Source organism: Erithacus rubecula (genome assembly GCF_903797595.1).
Source record: "Erithacus rubecula genome assembly, chromosome: 9".
Taxonomy (NCBI): Eukaryota; Metazoa; Chordata; class Aves; order Passeriformes; family Muscicapidae; genus Erithacus; species Erithacus rubecula.
The window spans coordinates 33,685,427-33,704,141 of NC_136660.1; the positions used below are offsets into that span (position 1 = coordinate 33,685,427).

Consider the following 18,715-nt stretch of genomic DNA (forward strand, 5'->3'; position numbering starts at 1 on the left):
GTTCCCTGGTAAACCTGCTGAAGGCTTTGGCTTCCAACCACTGCCTGTTTCCCTAAAATTGGGGATGTGGGCTAATTCTTTCTGGGACAAAACCCATCCCTTCAAGGCAGGGAGTATCTAAAAACATAATTTTCTTGTGAATATTGTTAGTCTGTGACATACTCTTTTCATAGTAAAAGTTTTCTCTGCTTCATTTTCAAACAGAAATGTTCCAGATACAGACAGTTCTACCAAAAACTTCAAGTTTCAGCAGGAAAAAAGCTGTGACTGTGTGAGCTGAGGTGGCTTTAGCAATTCTATCTGCATTCTGGCCCATGACAAGTTCATTACACCAATTACTCCAGCAAGTGAACAGAAGCTCTACAGGAAACTGTTGTAGTTAGAGAGCAGCTTGTGTTACTGTGGCTGCTTTACCTTGATAACTCTGTAATTAACTTGTCACCTCTGTTTAATGCTTCACCTGTGGAGAGGAAGAGTTCATGGCATCACTGGGGGGATCAGGGCCTGGAGGAGAAGCTGCTGCCCTTGGGGAGGGTTCCTGGGATTGCCCTGAGTTGAGGACTTGTGCAGGAAAAACAGAAAGTTTGTTTTGGGGAGTGGGAGTAAAGTGGAAAGGCTGCTCTGGTTAAACTGGCTGGGGACAGGGGAAACACCTAGAAGAAGCAGAAATGCTAAAAATGCAAAGGACAGCATGTCAAAGACATGGGTGGCTGGTTTTGTTGGGTTTTTTTCCTTTATACATTAAGGATTTTGGAGGACTGGTGTTTGTGAATTAACCCTCAGGGTGCTGGCTGGTCTGGCAGTGTGTGATTTATTTGTCCTCCACCTCTGTGGCATCCTCACCTCTGGGGGCTGCAGGGGGGTTTCAGTTCTTCAGGTGCTGGTGCTGGAAGAGCTTCATGGGAACAAACTGGAGGTCCAGGTCTGTTGGGGTATCAAAATTAAACAGCAGCCTCCAGACCAGTCAGCTGTTCTGCTTGGGATAAGATGACTTAAATTACAATTAATTTCTGAAAGAAAAAACCTTCCTGCTTGTGAGTTGTTATTTCATAGTTCACAGAATGGTATCAGAGAATGGTTTGGGTTGGAAATGACTTTAAAATCCAGTGCCACCCTGCCATGGCAGGGACCCCTCCCACTGTCCCAGGAGCTCCAACCCCAATGTCCAGCCTGGCCCTGGGCACTGCCAGGGATCCAGGGACAGCCACAGCAAATCTGGGAATTCCATCCCAGCTCCTCCTCACCCTCCCAGGGAACAATTCCCAGTATGATGATGGGGCAGAGATCCAACCTTTTGAGCTCCATTCCCACATCAAATTTAAACATGTGAAACTTCTGAATGCATGAGCAGTGCCTGTAACCCTGCAGAGATTCCCTGCCTCAGGATCCTCCCTGCTTGCAGAGCTGGCACTGCCCATTCCCAGAAGTTGTCAGGGGAGGAGGAGGAGGCAGCACTTGTTAACTCTATTTGTTTTTATTATGGGCATCGATCTGCCAGTGGCAATAATGCATTTATGGACATTTTTTTCTGCAAGCACAGCGCTGGTGGCAGTTTTTACTGACAACTTGAGTCATCTGGACAGGAGTTGAAAATAGGTTGATTTTATTGACGGATTGTGCAATTCTCTGCTTTGCCCAGTGTTCATAAGATGTCTGGGCTGGTGAGGGGGATGTCACTGATGGGGAAATGGAGGGTAAAGTTTTCATTTTGGGAGGTTTGGAATTCTTTTGGGAAGTGGCATGTGTTTGGGGTGGGTTTGGGATTTTTAACTTCATTAATGCTGTAATTAAAAAATGAAAGGTTGGATGTTCTTAAAGAAGAATTCCAGACCTGAATTCCCTCCCTCTGCTGATAGTTGGGAATGGTACTGACTGGTAATTGTCCTAATTTATCTGAAGGTATAATGGCTAAAATCCTCCTAATGGAAGAAAAAAGCCCTGTTGAATTTAGTATTTCTGACATATCCCCCAGCACAGGTGTGCTTGGGCCAGCATGAAGTTCAACACACCTGGAGGAACAACCAAAATATAAAACCAAACCTGTGCTGAAGTATTTTTTCATAAATGTAAAAAGCAGTTTTAAAACAGCTGCTTATGGTCCAGGCAACTGCTTAAAATCTATTGAATGCCAATAAAGCTTGTGTGAGTTTGGATTTTAATGAAGTTGGGTAATTGTAAAAGTTATTTGGAATATGTGGCTGTTTTGATGCTTTTTCTGATCCGTTTCTGAGTCATTTCCTTATTTACTATTTTATATCTGCAGAGCTAAATTGCCATGTCCTGGTGGCTGTCAGAAGTATCAATTTATACTGGGCCAAATTAAATGATACAGATAATTTCAGGTATCTTTTCAAGTCACTTGTAAAACTTGGGCATGCAGCTGAAATTCTCCCTGATGCAGCAGAGATTCTGAAGGTTATTAAAAATACCTGAACAAGTCACTTTTAATTGCAAGGGAGAAAAGGGGAGTTCATTAAAACAAAGGTTCTGACTTCTTCTCTGCTTTTTGAGTGAAATAGGAGTTAAATATTAAAATAGCAGCATTGACCAATGACCTGGAGTCTTGAGCAGCTTGAGCAGCTTGTCAGTGGGGAATAAATAATAATTTGAGTTTTGATCTGATGGATGCATTTTAGCTTTTAGTTTTTTATATAAATGCCACATTTTAGTGCAGATAATGCAACCAATAATTTAATAAATATATATATATATATATTAGCAGAGCCCACTGGGGTCAGAGCTGTTTTGTTGTGTGCCTCCTGCCATCTCTGTGCAGGTTTAGGTCCCTCCAGGTAACCCTGCATTAACAGATAGTAAAAATTAATGCTGTCTTGTCAATGCTGCTGCTGCATAATCATCCTCAGCAATACTGAAATTATCTGAGTGCTTTAGATCCATCAGCACAAGGCAAACAATGCTCTTATCTTGCCTTGTTTGTACATTCAAGTGTGCAGAAGGTCTGTTAATTAGCTACACTTTTTAATAAACACCTAAAGTATACTTAAGGCCCTGTTAAAAGATGAATTTTTCTGTTTGACATCATAAAAGGGGCAGATGAGTGTTCAGGTGGGGACAGGACACTTGTGCTGTCACCCTGTCCTGGAGAAACAGCTCCCACAACTTCCATATTCCCTGCACTGTGCTCCAGTGGGTGAGCAGGGAAAAGGGAAATCCCTTGCACAGTCTCCTCTTGAACTACCTCTGGTTCTTGGCTGACTTGATGAAATACAAAGATTTATTGTTCAAGCTGGCCATAGTTGGTTTTAGGGATTTTTGGTTTGTTTTGGTTTGATTTTTTTTTTTTTTTCTGAAATATAAAAGAATAATTGGTTTTGAATCCAGCTTAGTGGGTCTGGATCATCATTCCATTTTAACTTGGAGATTTAGGCAGTGGGATGGAAGTAAAATCTGGGGCTGTGGCCAGGGCTGTGCTTTAGGAAGGTGAAATTGAGGTGCAGCAAGGCAAAGAGCTTCAGCTGAAACAAACTTTTACAATAAATCATAGAATCCCAGAATGGTTTGGGCTGGAAAGGGCCTTGAAGAACATCTGTTCTCACACCTTCCAGTAAATCAGGCTGTGCCAAGCCCTGTCCAGCCTGGCCTTGGGCACTGCCAGGGATCCAGGGCAGCAAATCTGGGCACCTGTCCCAGGGAAGTAAAAAATACTTGTTTTATTATTGTTTTAAACCATACCAATAATACTATTTTCACTGATTGCACGAGTTTCATGTACTTTCTTTTCCATTATTGTTAATGCACCTGGCTCTGGATTTAAATGCTTTTCAGTTGCCTTTTTGTGCCATTGTATTTGATTCCACAGCGAGACTTTCTAAGAATATGATTAACCCTCTGGGTCACCTTATAATGTAATTATTAATGATTGATTCTGTTTATCCTTGGGATCAATATGAGAAGCAAAAATGCTTTGGCATATATTTGGGGTTGATTTCTTCTGTTCAGTAAACATGATCTGGTGACAAGACCAGTATTGGTTTATTACTCGGAACGTGTTTGATGAATCTGAAGTGTGTAATTAGTTTTATATAATGATGGTGATATGTGGGGTTTTTTACATGACTTATGTTAATATGGCCAATAGTGTTAACATCTCCTGCCACTAATAGTTAGGGTGGGGATGTATAGTAATTGATCTTCCTGGGAGTGCTGTAATGTAAAAACAATTCCGGCTGTTTGAAGTATATTTTACAAGTGTGCATTGGGCCTTTGGGATGTTATACTGAAAAACCCAATTGTACAGTTACCATGGGAACCCAATTAGAATAGATTGCTGGATTTTTTATTTTTTTTTTTTTCCCAGGCTTTCATCTTGACCAAAAATCTAATGTACTTTAAATGTTTTCATATGGAATTTTGTTCGTATAGTCACTTGGTGTAATGGCTGGTTTTTAATTTTAGTGCTGAACCAGAGTGTTCTGTTGAGGGTCCTGAGGACTTATCCTTCAAGGAGAATCTTCCTTTAGTGTTTAAAAGTTGATGAACTGAGAAAAAAATACTTCTTATTAATCCAAGTTCTCACTGCCATCACATGTGCTCATCAGGCTGCAGTCCTGGGGGAGAAAAGCAGGGAAGTGTCTCAAAACCCAAGGACTTCTGTTCTAGATCAGCAGCAGAGCATGGCTGAAGAATTTCCTGCCCTTCAAGGATCTATTTTTGCTGTCACCTCTGACTTCTCTTCCCCCTTTGGCCTTGACACATCCAGAGGTTTGGGATGCTCCCAGGGTGGCACTGTGACGTGTTTGCTTCCTGCAGCCTTCAGCAGCTGCAGGGTTTGTGCATCTTCAGGAGTTTTGGGAGCATCCTGCTGCCTCAGCACAGCTCCTGGCTGGGGCAGAGCTTGTGGGGAGCTTGGGAACATCTTGCTGGAATGGCCAAGGGAGGCTGGGGCAGGAGAGATGGAGATGGGAATCACTGGTCCTGCTGGCCGCTCTGAGCTACTGAGGGTTGCTGACAAATTACTCTGTTTGTTTTTCCACACTATTCATTAATCCCTTCAGTTTATCCCACTCTGTAAGTTTTCCATTTTGGTGAAGCCATTGCTGCCATGAAGGTTTCAGGTTTTTGGGGTTTGGTTCTGGTCTCACTGGTGTGATCAATGTGTGTTCTTCCAAAGAGCTTTTGGCTTCTTGTCTCCAGAGTCATGCTCAGGAGAACCTTCAGCTCCATGTGAGATGCTGACCTTCTCCAGCACAGCCTCTGCAGGGCTGAGATGCCTTTGGAAGGATGGTTTGGACTTTCCAAACCCAGGGGTTTGTGTGGTTTCCCCTGTCTGGCTGTCAGAATCCTTCTAACCACCATGCTTTGGACATGTTTGACCCAAGTTCAGGGAAAGCCTGCTGGGTGAGCAGATGGAGCTCAACCAGAGTTTGAAATAAACTTCTGGATAAATCTGGTTGTTGAGGCAAAAATTTCAGCTTTTCCCTTCAGGAAGATCTAAAAATCCTGAGTGTTGCTGGGTGCTTTAAAAGACCGAGCTCTGAGCTGATGATGGAAATAAATTACTATTTTATTTTTAGCTCTATCACAGATATTTTAAGTAGTTCTATTAGATTGTTCATCTGCCTGACCTGCATTTAAAAATGCAGTGAGTTCTCTTTGCAATGCCTGCCTTGTTACTATAATTAAAATACTAATTATTCATCTTAATTTTAAGCACTGAAGTAAGATGCAATGTTAAGATTAAATGTTGCTGTTTGTTTTTAAGTGCCTGGGAAGTGGCCATGTGTTGTGTCAGTGCCTTGGACTTCAAGGAAAGCCTGGGATGTTCATATAATTTCATTTTTCAGAGATTTCCCATTCCTAAAGTGGACACAGTTATCCCTGAATTCCCTGATTTAGGTGGAGCAGTTCCCATCGAGGCTGGCTGGGAGTCAGGATTGTGAAGCTGAGCTTTGGCACATAATCTCCCTGATTTAAAAAAAAAAAACCAAAAAACAGAGTTTTTATACCACATCTTCAAAGACAAAGCCATCTTGGCTGAGTGGCACTAAAAAAAAGCCATAGAGGGGGAGCTAAATGCCAAAGAAATAGGAAATATCCTTTATTTCCAAGGGGAGAGCAAAAAGGAAGCAGTTGTGTTCTTTAATTATATAAATAATGTTAAAGGCTAGAATTATAATAATTGAAGTTAAAATGTTTTAGGTACTCAGAGGTGTGAAATCTGTGCTTTTAAACCCAGAATATATGACAATCACTTGCTTTAAAATCTCTTTCATGCCTTAAAATGTGGCATTTCCTAAATCACAGAAGGCTCTTCATTTTCCTCAGTCACTTAGAAGTACATGACAGCCTGCAAAAATGTATTCAATTAATACTTTTATCTTTTGAGGCATTCTTTTTCCAGATATTAGAGTTGTGCAGTGCTTGTTGTGGAAGAACTCTTCAATGTACCATCTGTTGATTTTTTTGTTTGCCTCATGACGAGTGGGTGACTTAACATTAAAATTCCATGTTTGTCAAAAACCAAACCCCCTTTGGAAATTCTGTGTACTGAAACCCTGAGCTTGTTCAAAAACTGATACAGAGCTGGTTATAGGAGAAAACTCAGGATATTCAGCTCTCCCTGTGGAATTCAGATTTAACAATCTAACTGGGAATTTATTTATTTTTTTGTTTCCTTTCAGGTGGAGCTTTTTCTTCCACGATGGCATCAAAGCCCATTCCAAAAGTAAGTTTCCAGTGAAATGCCTTTTCATGGAGGTGTCCACTGCAAGTCCAGCATTACAAAAGAGTTCACCTAGCATAGTTTGTTTTTTCCCCAGTGCCCAGCAGTCAGGATTAGGAATCCAGCTGACAAGATTGATGCTGCACTGTAAATCTCTGCAGCTCTGTCATGGTTGGGAACAGGCATCAGTGGACCTTTCCCCAGCACGTATCCATCTGCCACAGAGCATAAATAACAGGGCAGAGCTGCTCTCTCAGTTTTGTTGCTCTTTCCATTCCCTAGTAATGAGCACCTCCCTGAAAAACGGGCTGAATTTTGAGGCTTGATGCTTCAGTGGTGGGAGTGCAGGTCAGTGACATCACAGCAGCATCAGGAAACATGGATGTTTATCCAAATATTCAGACAATTTACTCTGCTGAAAGAAGGGCATCAACACATTGTTAGCCTATAGCTGTCTCCCTGAAATAGTTTTGAAATGAACTTTGAAGACACAAATACCCTTTTTTTTGTATGTGTGTGGAATGCCTATTTTTGTAACATCAGTGATGCTCCTCTAGGAAAACATTTCTGGTGCAATCACACCTGCATTTCTAACTATTCCTGGTGGCAACTTCTATCACTGCTCTAAATGTCTGAATAGTGGCATCTCTTGTGGTTTTAATCTGCTTTACATAATGTCATGTGGCTTAGGAAATGAGTGTTTTGCTGGTTTGTGTTGTTTGCCTCTTTTCTACAAAAGCAAATGGGTTTTGTTTTTTAAAACAGAATAGCTGAGGAAGAAATCCAGGTAAATAAATTCTTGCTTCACTTACTTCTTTTGAACCATCATCTCTTTAGTTACATTTATGCATCTTCCAGTTGCAAACACCTTTTAGCAGAGAAATGCTGGGTAGGGAGAATCCCTGTTCCCTCTCATTGCAGGCTAGGTGTGATATAGCTGGCAAATGACACCAAACTAATAATTTATTATCTAACCTTTTCATTTCCCCCACCCTCAAATGGAGTTGAAAGGTGCAGCTTGAGCTGTTAGGGGACTTTTTTGATATGTGTGAAGACAAAAGGTTTGAGGGAAAACACTCCAAGTCCTCTGTGGGGGGCTGTGCAGATACTTCCCTGTGCTCTGGATGCATATTAAATATTTCTGTGCTGATGCAGTTGGTGATTTTGGGCCTGTGTGTGATCAGTTTGCACAGCCCCACGTTGGGGTGACACCCAGCATGTGCCTGGCTGGGGATTTGCAGGAATCAATTATCACCCATGCCATGTGCTCAACACTTTTGCTGGAAAATGGTTTGGGGAAGCAGGCAGAGGTGGGAATTTTCCACAATCACTGTCTGTGCCTCCCACACATCCCTGATGATGTGGCCAGAGATGAGTTTTGGGTTTTCCTGGGCTCTGGGTGACCAAACCTCAGCATATCTCCATAGTTAGGAATTCAGAAATTTGGGGGGGTTTGGTGTTCTTATGGCAACGTGGCACTTTTTGTCTTTCATTGGAAAACTCTAAATGTCATTCTGCTCCTTGCTGGGTTTTTTCACAGTTAAATTTGAAGGTTGTAAATGGCTCCTTGTACAAACCCTGATGCTTTGCTCTGTTAATAGTGAAACCCTTATCCTGGCTGGAGCAGGGATGGATAACTAGAAGAAAATCCAGATGTGTGTGTGTCAGCAATATACTCCTTTTTATATTTTTATACCAACACCTCTTCTGTGTGTATTTATTTCCCTGTATTTTGTGGTTTTAGTGAATTCCTAACACACATATTGCTGCTCTGCTCACTTCAAAAATTTCAGTGAAATTCTTTCCTCACCCACACCTCAGATTCCTGATTCCCCTTCAGCTTAAGGAGCACTATTAATGGTTTTGTTCATATTGCTTAGATTTATTTTGTTATTATTCTCCAGCTCCTACTCTTCAGGTAGAGCTATTTTGGTATTATAAAGAATGATGGATTATATAGGAAAGTTTCTTTTGAAGCACTCCTGATATTGTGCAATGCACTTGGGGGTCAGCTACACTTGACTGATGCATGATTTATCCCATGTCCCTGCCACTTCCTGAGATAAAGCTGCTATTTTATCAAAAATGCCAGCAAAGTGTGATTTAGAATTTATACCCCTCCTTTTTCAAATAATTGTTCTGATTACTTTCTGGCACGGCAATAAAATGATAAAGGTAATTGCACACAAATGTGAGATAGCACCAAAATACAATAAAATTAACCTGAATTAGCTTGACTTGTCGATGAGAAGTATTTATGAAATGTATTTTTGCAATAAGGGAGACATATTATAGCTGGAAGGTGAGTTATTGCCTTAATGTAATACTGTTTGAAATTTAAAAAAGAGACTGTTACAGTTGAGGGTGATTGTGCCTTTGAAATTAAGTTGAAGTGATTCTTATAATTGGCAGCAATAATGCATTGGGAAGGTAATATCTTTTATTGTGTTATGCCTAGTTGCATTATCTTTTATTTAGCTGGTCCTGACTCCAGCTCTGCAGAGAAGACAAGCAGGAGCAGATTAGGAATTTGGTGGATTTAGGTGATAAAAACTTGAAATGTTACCCAATATTAAAGTCATTCTTCTGCTGGGTTTCTTTTTCATTTTTAGCCATTTTCAGTTCCCCTGAACCTGATACAAGACTCATTTGATTAAAATTTCATCTGTTTTCTTGTGTTGGAGCAGTTGCCTGTATTTAGATCCAGGCTGAGCCTGCAGGAGCTGAGCACTCCAGGCTCTCTGTGTGTGCATTTCTATCAGATTTGGGCAGGGAATTTTCTATTTCTCTGTGCCTCAAAGTGCAGCCTCTTAGGGTAAAGTGTGAACACACTTACAGCAAGCACCTGGATGGTTTTTAGGGAGTAGATCCTCAAATCCCAGAGTGACAGAGGTTGGAAAAGCCCTCCCAGCTCAAGCTGTGCCCCATCCCCACCTTGTGACACAGAGCTCTGGGCACTCCAGCCCTCCCTGAGCTGAAAGGGAGTTGTTGAAACTCAACCCAGTAACTACAAAATAGTTTTTTTGGGGGACCCTCTAATTTTGAAGAGATTAGATTAACATTGTTAATTTTTCATTCTTTAGTATATTTGTTTCTTTAATTGTTTGGAAGCAAACTCCTTAATTCTTTTTAAATATATATATTACAAGTATGAAAAATCAGTGGTTTATTCCCTGACAATGTTAAAATTTTGACCAACTCAATAAAATATAACATTGCTTTGTAGTGCTTCTAACTGAATCTTCTGCCATAGGGTTTCCAGCTTTAAAATAAAGAGCTGGGGACTGAATCCCTTTGCCAGGTGCTTGGTGGGATAAGAGGGACAGTGTGTTTGCCTCCTCTTGCTGCTCCATTTCTTACCCAGTGTAACTCTAATTAATTGTAATATCTCTTGGCAGCCCCCAGTTTGATGAGATGCCATTAATAACTTTGTGTCCTTACCACGATCAGCAATTTTTAAAACTAATTAACACCACACTTCTGTGCTGTGTGTAAGTAGAAACTGAGAATTGTTTGGGTTGAAAAACACCTCAGAGATCATCAGGTGTTAATCTTGTATTTGAGCTATTGATATCACATGGTATCAATATCCTAATTGATATATATATATGGTTTGCTTTGGTGTTTAAGTGCCACGTGGCTGCTGTGCCTGCATCCCATTTAAATTTCCTGTGTAAGTAATAGCTGGGGGAAGATGCAGGATGTGTTTACTTGTTTTTGGAGGAAACAATACATCAGAATTCTTTTTTAAACAGCCCACTGGGGTCTGCTGTTCAAGCACCAGCTCCAATCCAAGCTTGGCACGAGCAGCAGATGGAGCTGAAAACTGCACTTGTTGAATGCAGGAGCAGTGACCCACCTGGCCCTTCCAGAGGAGTCAAAGTGCCTTTATTGCCAAGCAAGTGCCCTCCCAGTGAATCAAGCAGTCAGGGCCAGCCCTGGGTGCTGGGAATTTGTCACTGCTCCCCTTTGCCAAAGCAGCGACTGAAGGCGCAGCCAAAGAGCCAGAGGCGAGCAGAGCTTGGAAAGGCTCTTCCCCAGCTTGGCATTTGGGCTTTCTGGTTGCCATCCAAAGAGGATTAGCAGGATAATGCCATGGGACAACAGGAACTTGCTTTTGTTGTCTCGGATTGTTTAATAAAGAATTGTGTGTTTGCTCTCCTCGGCGACTTTTGAAATGCCGTGGAAAGCAAATGTTGCTGCGTGTGAGCACGGATCCCTCTGCTCTGGCAGGGCTGTGTCAAGTGGGCCTTTGCATAAGGGAAGAGGGGGACTGATTTGGAGTGTTTGTGCCAGTGTGTGTTTGGATATGTTCAGAATATGCAGCTTGATTCTGCACCTTCACATTTTTATGGGATTAGTTCTTCGGAAGGTAAAGAAATGGCATCACCCCAAACTAACCCTGGATTTGCTTCCAGTCTGCCTGACATTTCCTTTCCAAACTCCCCACACCAGGAAATGGGGAGGTTTTGTTTTCATACCCTCTGAAGCTCCAGGTTGGCTTAGGCAGGGTGAGATTTGCCCAGAGAAGCAGTGAGAGAGCAGGAGAGCACTGCAGGGTTCCTGGGGAGGTGCTGATGGTTCTGTGGCCAGGACAGAGCTCCATGGACCTGCATCTCCAGGGCTTTTTCCTGGAAAGCTGAAAGTTGGTTTTGGATGCTGTAGGAAGGAGGAATCCACCCAGCAGAGACAGTGATTGTGTCTTGTGTCCAGGGCAGGGGTTGTTTCCTTCACAGGAACCTGCTGCAGGATATAAGGACTTGTATTTTAGAGCATCAAAGATAATTTTAAAAGTTGTTTTACTTTTTAGCCAGTTGTATTGACAGAATGACATCAGATTAGATACTGAGAGGATTGCTTTTCAAGACTTTATTCTTGAGTTTAATGATTGCAGCACCTTCTTTTCCTCAAGAATAAACTTTGGCCTTCATTTAAAGCCTGTGAGGCACTTGGCTCTCCTTGGGCTGACAGTTCTCCATGTGTTTGGAGGATGCTGTGAGTGGGGGGATACTGGAATTGTGCCTTACCTGGTTCAGAAATGATTTTTGCATTAAGTAATGAGGGCTGTTGGTCAGAGTTCCCTGTGGGCTGCAGAGATCAGCTGCCATCCCAGTGCTCCAGCCCAGTGTCCATCCTGGCCTTGGGCACTGCCAGGGATCCAGGGCAGCCACAGCTTCATTTTGCTTTGGAGTTCACACCATCCTATTTAGTTGGAAATCTTTGGACTCTTTTTTTCAAGAGGAGGAAGCAGCTCTTAGAAAATGTTGTATTTTAGCTTGGAAAGAAATCAGACATTTCATAATATGCAAAAAGACTCAGAATTAAATGTTCTTCATTGTCTCTAACTTTTATTTCAGTACAGCAAAGTGATACTAATATTTCAATATATTAAACTACTTTTAGTGTCAAATATCCAATCAACTCTTTCCTTCTTTCTTCCCTACAGTTAAATGATTTGTAGTACATAAACTCTTTGTTCTCTTGAAACAGTAGCTTTTGTGAGGTGCAAATATAGATGATTAATCAAGATATTAACAGGAGCAGCTTTTTAGATTGTTCTGATTGCATGGATCCTGTCTTCTATTCACAGCCCTTAATTCTTTCTCTGCTTTGAAACACTAAAAAATGCCTTTTTCCTCTAAAACAAGCCCCATAAGGTTGAAAAATCACCCTCCACCCTGCACTATATGTGCAGAAATTCATTACCTTTACTATTAATATCTTCTCCCATATTCTTTACATACAATGGATTGTTTCCTTTTAAATAAACAGGCAGAACCCAGTAAAACAAATACAGGAAGTTTTAAACTACTAAGGAGATGTTGAGAGAACTGTAATCCAGTGAAATCCTTGGCATGGGCACCCTCACCAGTGGCAGAAAAGCTTTTTTGACACTAAATCATTTTGCAACCATTGGTTTATGATGGATTTTTGCTTTGGCTGATGGGATTTGATAAGGATTTTGTTAGGAGAAGGATGCAAAATGACTGCATCAGGAAGGCTGAAGAAGCAAATTGCCAAACTCTGATGTATTCCCCTTAAATTTAAATCCAATATTTGAAGCTTTGATTGAATTTTAATTCAAAACTTGAGTCAATAGCAAGCAGGTTTGAGATACTCAAAAGAAGGACTCTCCAAGGGTTCAGGGCTGGTGGTTTTTTCTGTAATTAGGATGAAGAAGAAGCTCCCCTGGCATTTCTTGATCATCCTCAAACCCAGCAAATGTCTGGAATTGCTTTTTTTGGCAAGTCCCTGATGCTCTATGGCACCATCAGAGCAGGGCAGGTGTTTGTGGACTGGAGCTCATTTTTGATGCAAATGTCAGGACTTTGGTGGAGATTTAGGGTAAATGTGTGGAGAATGGGAAGTGATGAAGGTTTTAGGATAAATCTATGGAGAATGGGAAGTGGTGAAGGTTTTAGTATAAATTTATGAAGAATGGGATGCAGATGAACAAGGGGATGCTTGGTCACACCTCTGGTGGGGTGTTATCAACACCCCCAAGGGAATCACCTGCAGACAGTGATTCTGCTGGATTAATACATTCAGAAATTCAGATTTTTTGAGTTAGAATTCCTCTGGCTCCTCTGACAGTGAGTTTCAGTGTTTGGAGGCAGTGTGTGCTCCCTCCTGGCCCAGCATGTTGTGTGGAAACCTCCTGTGGCACCTGGGGGGGTTCCTCACTTCCCCAGGAGTCCCTTCTGTGCAGAGGAAGAATTAAACAGAGCATTTCCAAACCTGCTGCAGTGCTTGGCTAGAAATGGGGGAAATGGGACCATTCTGGGCTCTGAGAGAAGGCAAGGAAACAGAGGAAAGAATTGCAATGCAATTTCCTGCTGCTGGTTGTATTTCCATCACACAAAGCTCAATTAACACTTGGTTAATCTGAAAAGGACCAGGAGATCCCTTTTCTTGGAGGAACATCTCCCTGATTAATGCAGGACTCTCTTGGTTTAAAAAAAATTGAATTGCAGGATGTGTGTGTGGCTACATTGGATTTGCCAGCTGAATATGTTATTTTTGCTTTGATTCTCAGAAATATTGGAGGGGAAAAGAAAAAAAAAAAATCATGAGGACTTCCATGCTGTAGCCTAATGGAAATCCCCTGTTAAATCAGATGCAGAGGGGATTATTGTTAATATTTTGATATTGGTGTGGTGGGTTTATATTGTAAAAGCAGAGTGAAGGAAATGGAAAAAGCTGTGGAGGGGAGATCCATCAGAGATAGGGCTCTGATGGGAAGGATTCAGTTCTTCATAATACTGGAAGGAAAAACAGGGTTTGCTCTCTGGACTTTTCTGGAAAAAAAAAAGATTGTTTTCTGGGAGAACATGGAGCATGGAAATGCTTTGCTACAGATTTTATTTTTTTGAAGCCTTGTTGATTCTCAAGATTTCTCTGGATTTTTTATTTCTCTGTTCATCATTATGGATGTGAATTGGGTTCTAGGATGCCAGGCCAATGTCCAGTGGAAATTTTGGAGGTGTTAGGAACAACAGAACATAGAAATATTTGAATTATTTACTAATAGTAGTGGGAAAGCTGCTTAATGCAAATTTAAATCAAATTACAATATTGCAGTTTGCTGTATTTAGCAGTTGGGTGAGGTTAACTTAAAATGCTGCACTTAGGGTTTTATTTCTCTGGGAAAACTCTTGAGGTTGGGAGGAGATGTTTCCTCTCTAAAAATCATCTTTTTTTTCTAATAACAAAACTACAAGATATTTTGTCACAGATTTGAAGGTGCTGCAGTGGAAGGGGAGAATGAAGGTGGAGATGATGCAAGAGCTGATCAGAATTCTTCATAAATTTTTCATAAATCACAAAAGTTTTGGTTTGGAAAGGACTTTAAATCCCCCCCCAGTGCCCCCCATCCATGGCAGGGACACCTTCACTGTCCCAGTGCTCCAACCCAGTGTCCAGCCTGGCCTTGGACATTCCAGGAATGGTGACTCCACCACTTCCCTTGTCACCTTTTCCAATGCTGGACAACCCTTTTTTGAGGAAATTCTCCTCCTAGGCAGCCTAAAATCCAAAATGAGTATCTGTGCAGAGGAGTGTGCACTGTGCTTCAGTCAGTGACCTTCACCCCAGCTGATGTGGATGTGCAGTGATGTCCTGCAGCTTCATTCTAGAAAATAAACCTCCTAAATGCTGCTGCTTGATAAACAAGGCTGCAAATAGGAGTTGCAGTCATTCAAGGTTTCAAATATAATGAATATGAAGAGTAGCTGCTGGTTTGCCACATATGTAAACTGCTGCTGCTTGTTTGCTGAGTTCTGCAATGAGATGAACTTCCAGAGATTTTCTCCCACATCCTTGAAGGAAAAAGTTGCTTGGAAAGGAATTTCTTAGTGATGCCACCAAACATTTGATTATTTAGCAATTGGGGTTGCAGTCAAAGTAAATAAACCTCAGGGAACCTGCAGTTGCTGAACTTCTCCAAGCTGAGGTTGCTCTGTCTGCAATGGAGGAATTGTGTAAGAGCTTCCCAAAATTTGGGGCTTTAGGTTTACTTTTGCTCTAGTTATGCAAAGCTGTCAGCTTGATGGTTTTTCTGCTCTCTCACACTGATTATATTATTCACAGATGTGACTTCATTCCACAGCACTTAATAATGGGATTTTAAAAAGTTCTCTTATTTGGAAAACAGCTAATTATTGTACAGCTGTGAGCAGTGGGCAGCTCTCAGTCACCCTGCAAGGACATTCCTGGCTCCTGCTGCACCCCTGCTCTGTCCTTCATGGAATCCCAGCATGGTTTGGGCTGGGTGGGACCTTAAATCTCATTTCATCCCATTCCCTGCCTCTCACTGCACCAGGCTGCTCCAAGCCTTGAACACAGGGAGGCAAATGAAATAAATCCAAGAAATTTGTTGGTCTCTCACACTGCAGGAAACCTCATGAAATTCAACAGGTGGAATGCAAAGTCCTGCACCTGGAGGGACAGAACAGTGGGATGGCTTCCCAGAGGGCAGGTTGGATGGGATTTTGGGGAGGGATTCCTCCCTGGGAGGGTGGGCAGCCCCTGCATCCCTGGCAGTGCCCAGGCCAGGCTGGACACTGGGCTGGAGCACTGGGACAGTGGGAGGTGTGGAAATAGGTGGTTTTTAAGGTCCCTCCATCCCAAACTGTTGTAGGAGCCTTTTATTCTGTGTTTGCTGACAGAATTAGCTTGTGCTGCCTCACAGTTTCTCAGTTGTTCACTTTTTTCCCAGTTTCACATGAGCTGAGCTCTTTGGAGCACAGCATTTGGTTGGTTTGGTGTCTGGCTGCAGTGGACACACTGTTGGTGTCCTGTCCTGTCCTCCTGCAGTGATGGCACAAACCAAACTGTGAATCCAACTCACACATCCAGACTGGGCTGGGTTTTTTTAGCCAAGATGAATTTGACAAGTCTGTTGTTGTTGGTCTTGTCCAATATTGAGAAATACTTGGCAGCTGTTTCCAGCTACATCCTATCAGTAATCGTAAAAGCAGACTGGTAACAATGGGAATAAAAATATGCTTCTTTTCCTAAGGAATGATTGATTTTTTCATATGTTTTCTTTTCCAGCAGACATTTTCTATTTGTGTTCCAGCTGTTATTTGCATAACACTGCTGCTCTAAACCACTGAATCTACTTTGTTGTCACAACAATCCTGTTTTAAATAAGTGTCACAACACATTGGATTTTAGCTGATAAACCAGCCATGAAACTGCTTCTATTTCACATTTTTATGAAGATCACTATGTTGCTAGTTAATGGGTTTTTTTGGGACTTTGATTTAGGTGCTGACTTCTAAGGATGGATCATTTTAAGTTGGAATTTTGAAAGTGAATGCCGTAGTTGAGGAAACTTGAAATTCACTGTTTTCTTGCTTTTCCTCAAATTGCTTTTGAAAACTGCTCAAATCTGTTCCTTGGTGAAAATTCCTGCAGTTAAAGTGGGTTTTATTTCCTTGAACAGGTGAATTCCAAGCAGGGAGGATCTCCATGCAAGGAGAAACACGTGGTTCTGCTCAGCCCCGTGGGAAGGATCGAGATATCAGGGTGTGAACTGGGTGTACATGAAATAAAACTGCCCAAAATCAGCGTGCTGCCAGCTGGGTGAGTTCATGTCCTATTGATCCTGTGCCTCTGCTCCTGCTGAGGGGAGCACATTGCCCAGAGGATCTCAGAACACATTTCTTTTTTTGCTAACCATACTGGGAGGAGGCTCTTTTGCCCCCTTAAGGGCTCCAAAACACATCAATTCCTGTGCTGCCTCTAAAATATTATCAAACATTTTAAACCAGAAGTGTTTTTAATGAGAGTTTTGAAAGCATCTCCTGCCTCCCTTAATTTTTGGCACACATAGAAATGTCACTGAGGGTAAAATCTTCTTGCACACCTCACAAATCTCGCAGACCTACATTTATTTTTTTATATTTTTATATATAGATCCAGGCTCCAGGTAGGTGCAGGAATGACTGATTGTTTTAATTGCTGTGTGGTTCTTGTGGGAGCTTGAGCTGTTTTCCAGAGCTGTGATGTCTTCTGGAGTTTGGAACAGATCCCATGTGCCAGTGGAGATGATGCCTCAAATCCAGGCTAGCTGAGGAGGCATCAGTGCATTTCCCTGTTTGTTGTAATTTGTGTTCAGTCTGCTGTAATTTGTGTTCTGTCCTGCCCAGATCTTGGATTTTTTTTTGTCCTTATTTGTGAGGAAATGTTCAGTGACATTTTTAGAAGGAACGTTGAATTCATTCAGAATTAGATACTAAATTCCTATGCCAAATTTCTTTGCCAAAATCAAGACTTCTTAGACTTTCTCAGACTCCTCTAAGACTGGATTTTCAGCTGGGTTTGGTAATTAAATTCCACTTTTCCACAGTCTACTACACTGCTGCTCCCACTGACAAGACAAACAGGTTTGGCTTCTTTTCTCAACATTGTCTTTTTTTCATCCTGTGTTTGCTTCTGAAATTCTCCATGGATTTGTAGCAATGCCTGTTTTCCTATTTGATTCCTTGTAACTGAAATGGGTGTAAAATTAATCAGGAATATGGAGCAGAATGTGTGTTCTGGTTGAAATGGGATTTTGCCTCCCATGCGAAAACTCGGAAGCCTCTGGATTTCACAGTTTTGCCAACTGCAAAATAACTGAAAAAACTGCTTCCCTTTCTTCAGATTCTGCTTTAAGGGCTGGGTTCCTGCTGATGAGGAATGGAAATAAATGGGTGTTTAGGATAAAGTTGAAACTTGGCTTTGCTGCAGAGCAAAATCTGCCTGGAGAGCAGCCCAGGGATGAGGATCCTCATCCTGTGCAGGGCAAATGTCACAGAGTGAGTGGAATAAGGGCAGGGAGAACATCTGGGGGCTCTCAGAGCCATTTGTAGGAGTGGGTGCTGCTCTTTTACCACAACATCTGGTAAAAAAACCTGGTTTTGTTTTACCAGGACACCTGGTTTATTCACCTGTAACGTGGTCATGTTCATGATCTTGTTATTCAGCAGAAGTTGTTCAGTTCAGATCCTTTTCCTAAATTTTAATTTTCACCTGTTTAGATCTTCACTTCTCTCAGTGGTGAGCTGACTTCATCTTGAGGCATTAGTGGCATCTTGGTAACTCTTAACCTCACAGGCTGCATGATTTATGTGCAAAAATTGTTACATTAGAGGGTCTTATCACTCAGGAATAACTCTGAAGTTAAAGACAACAAGAGTATTTTTTATGATTACTTCAGGAATTTAAATCTGAAGAAAGAAGGTGGGTCTTCCTTTTGTCTTTAGCACTGATAAAGTTCTAAAAATTTTAAAGCCATCTGTAAATGTTTGTGCTGAAGTATAACATTTAATCTCTTCTACTCATTGCTAGTGAAGAGTTGTTAAATCTGCCCTCATTATTTTCGACAGAATAAAATAAAAACAAAGCAGTGCCTGGTGCTTCTCCTAACTGGCTAATAAACACCATGGCAAGAACATTGGGTGGGAAAAAAAAAAACCAAACATAAGAAACATAAAAATTGATTTTAATGGACCCCTGTCAGAGAGAACCATAATGAGCACAAGT

At 41.5% G+C, this 18,715-nt stretch overlaps 1 protein-coding gene across 1 annotated transcript in view; it reads left to right on the forward strand.

The window, feature by feature from the left end:
* Positions 1 to 16,064: 16,064 nt before the first annotated feature.
* The window catches only part of MGMT (O-6-methylguanine-DNA methyltransferase), a gene marked incomplete at its 5' end in the record, with an annotated part of 113,363 nt that continues 110,712 nt past the window's right edge, over positions 16,065 to 18,715 (forward strand). The window contains 2 exons of the mRNA XM_079312335.1: positions 16,065 to 16,165; positions 16,610 to 16,771. Coding sequence (XP_079168461.1) covers positions 16,065 to 16,165; positions 16,610 to 16,771 — 263 coding nt within the window. The remainder of the gene's footprint in view (positions 16,166 to 16,609; positions 16,772 to 18,715) is intronic.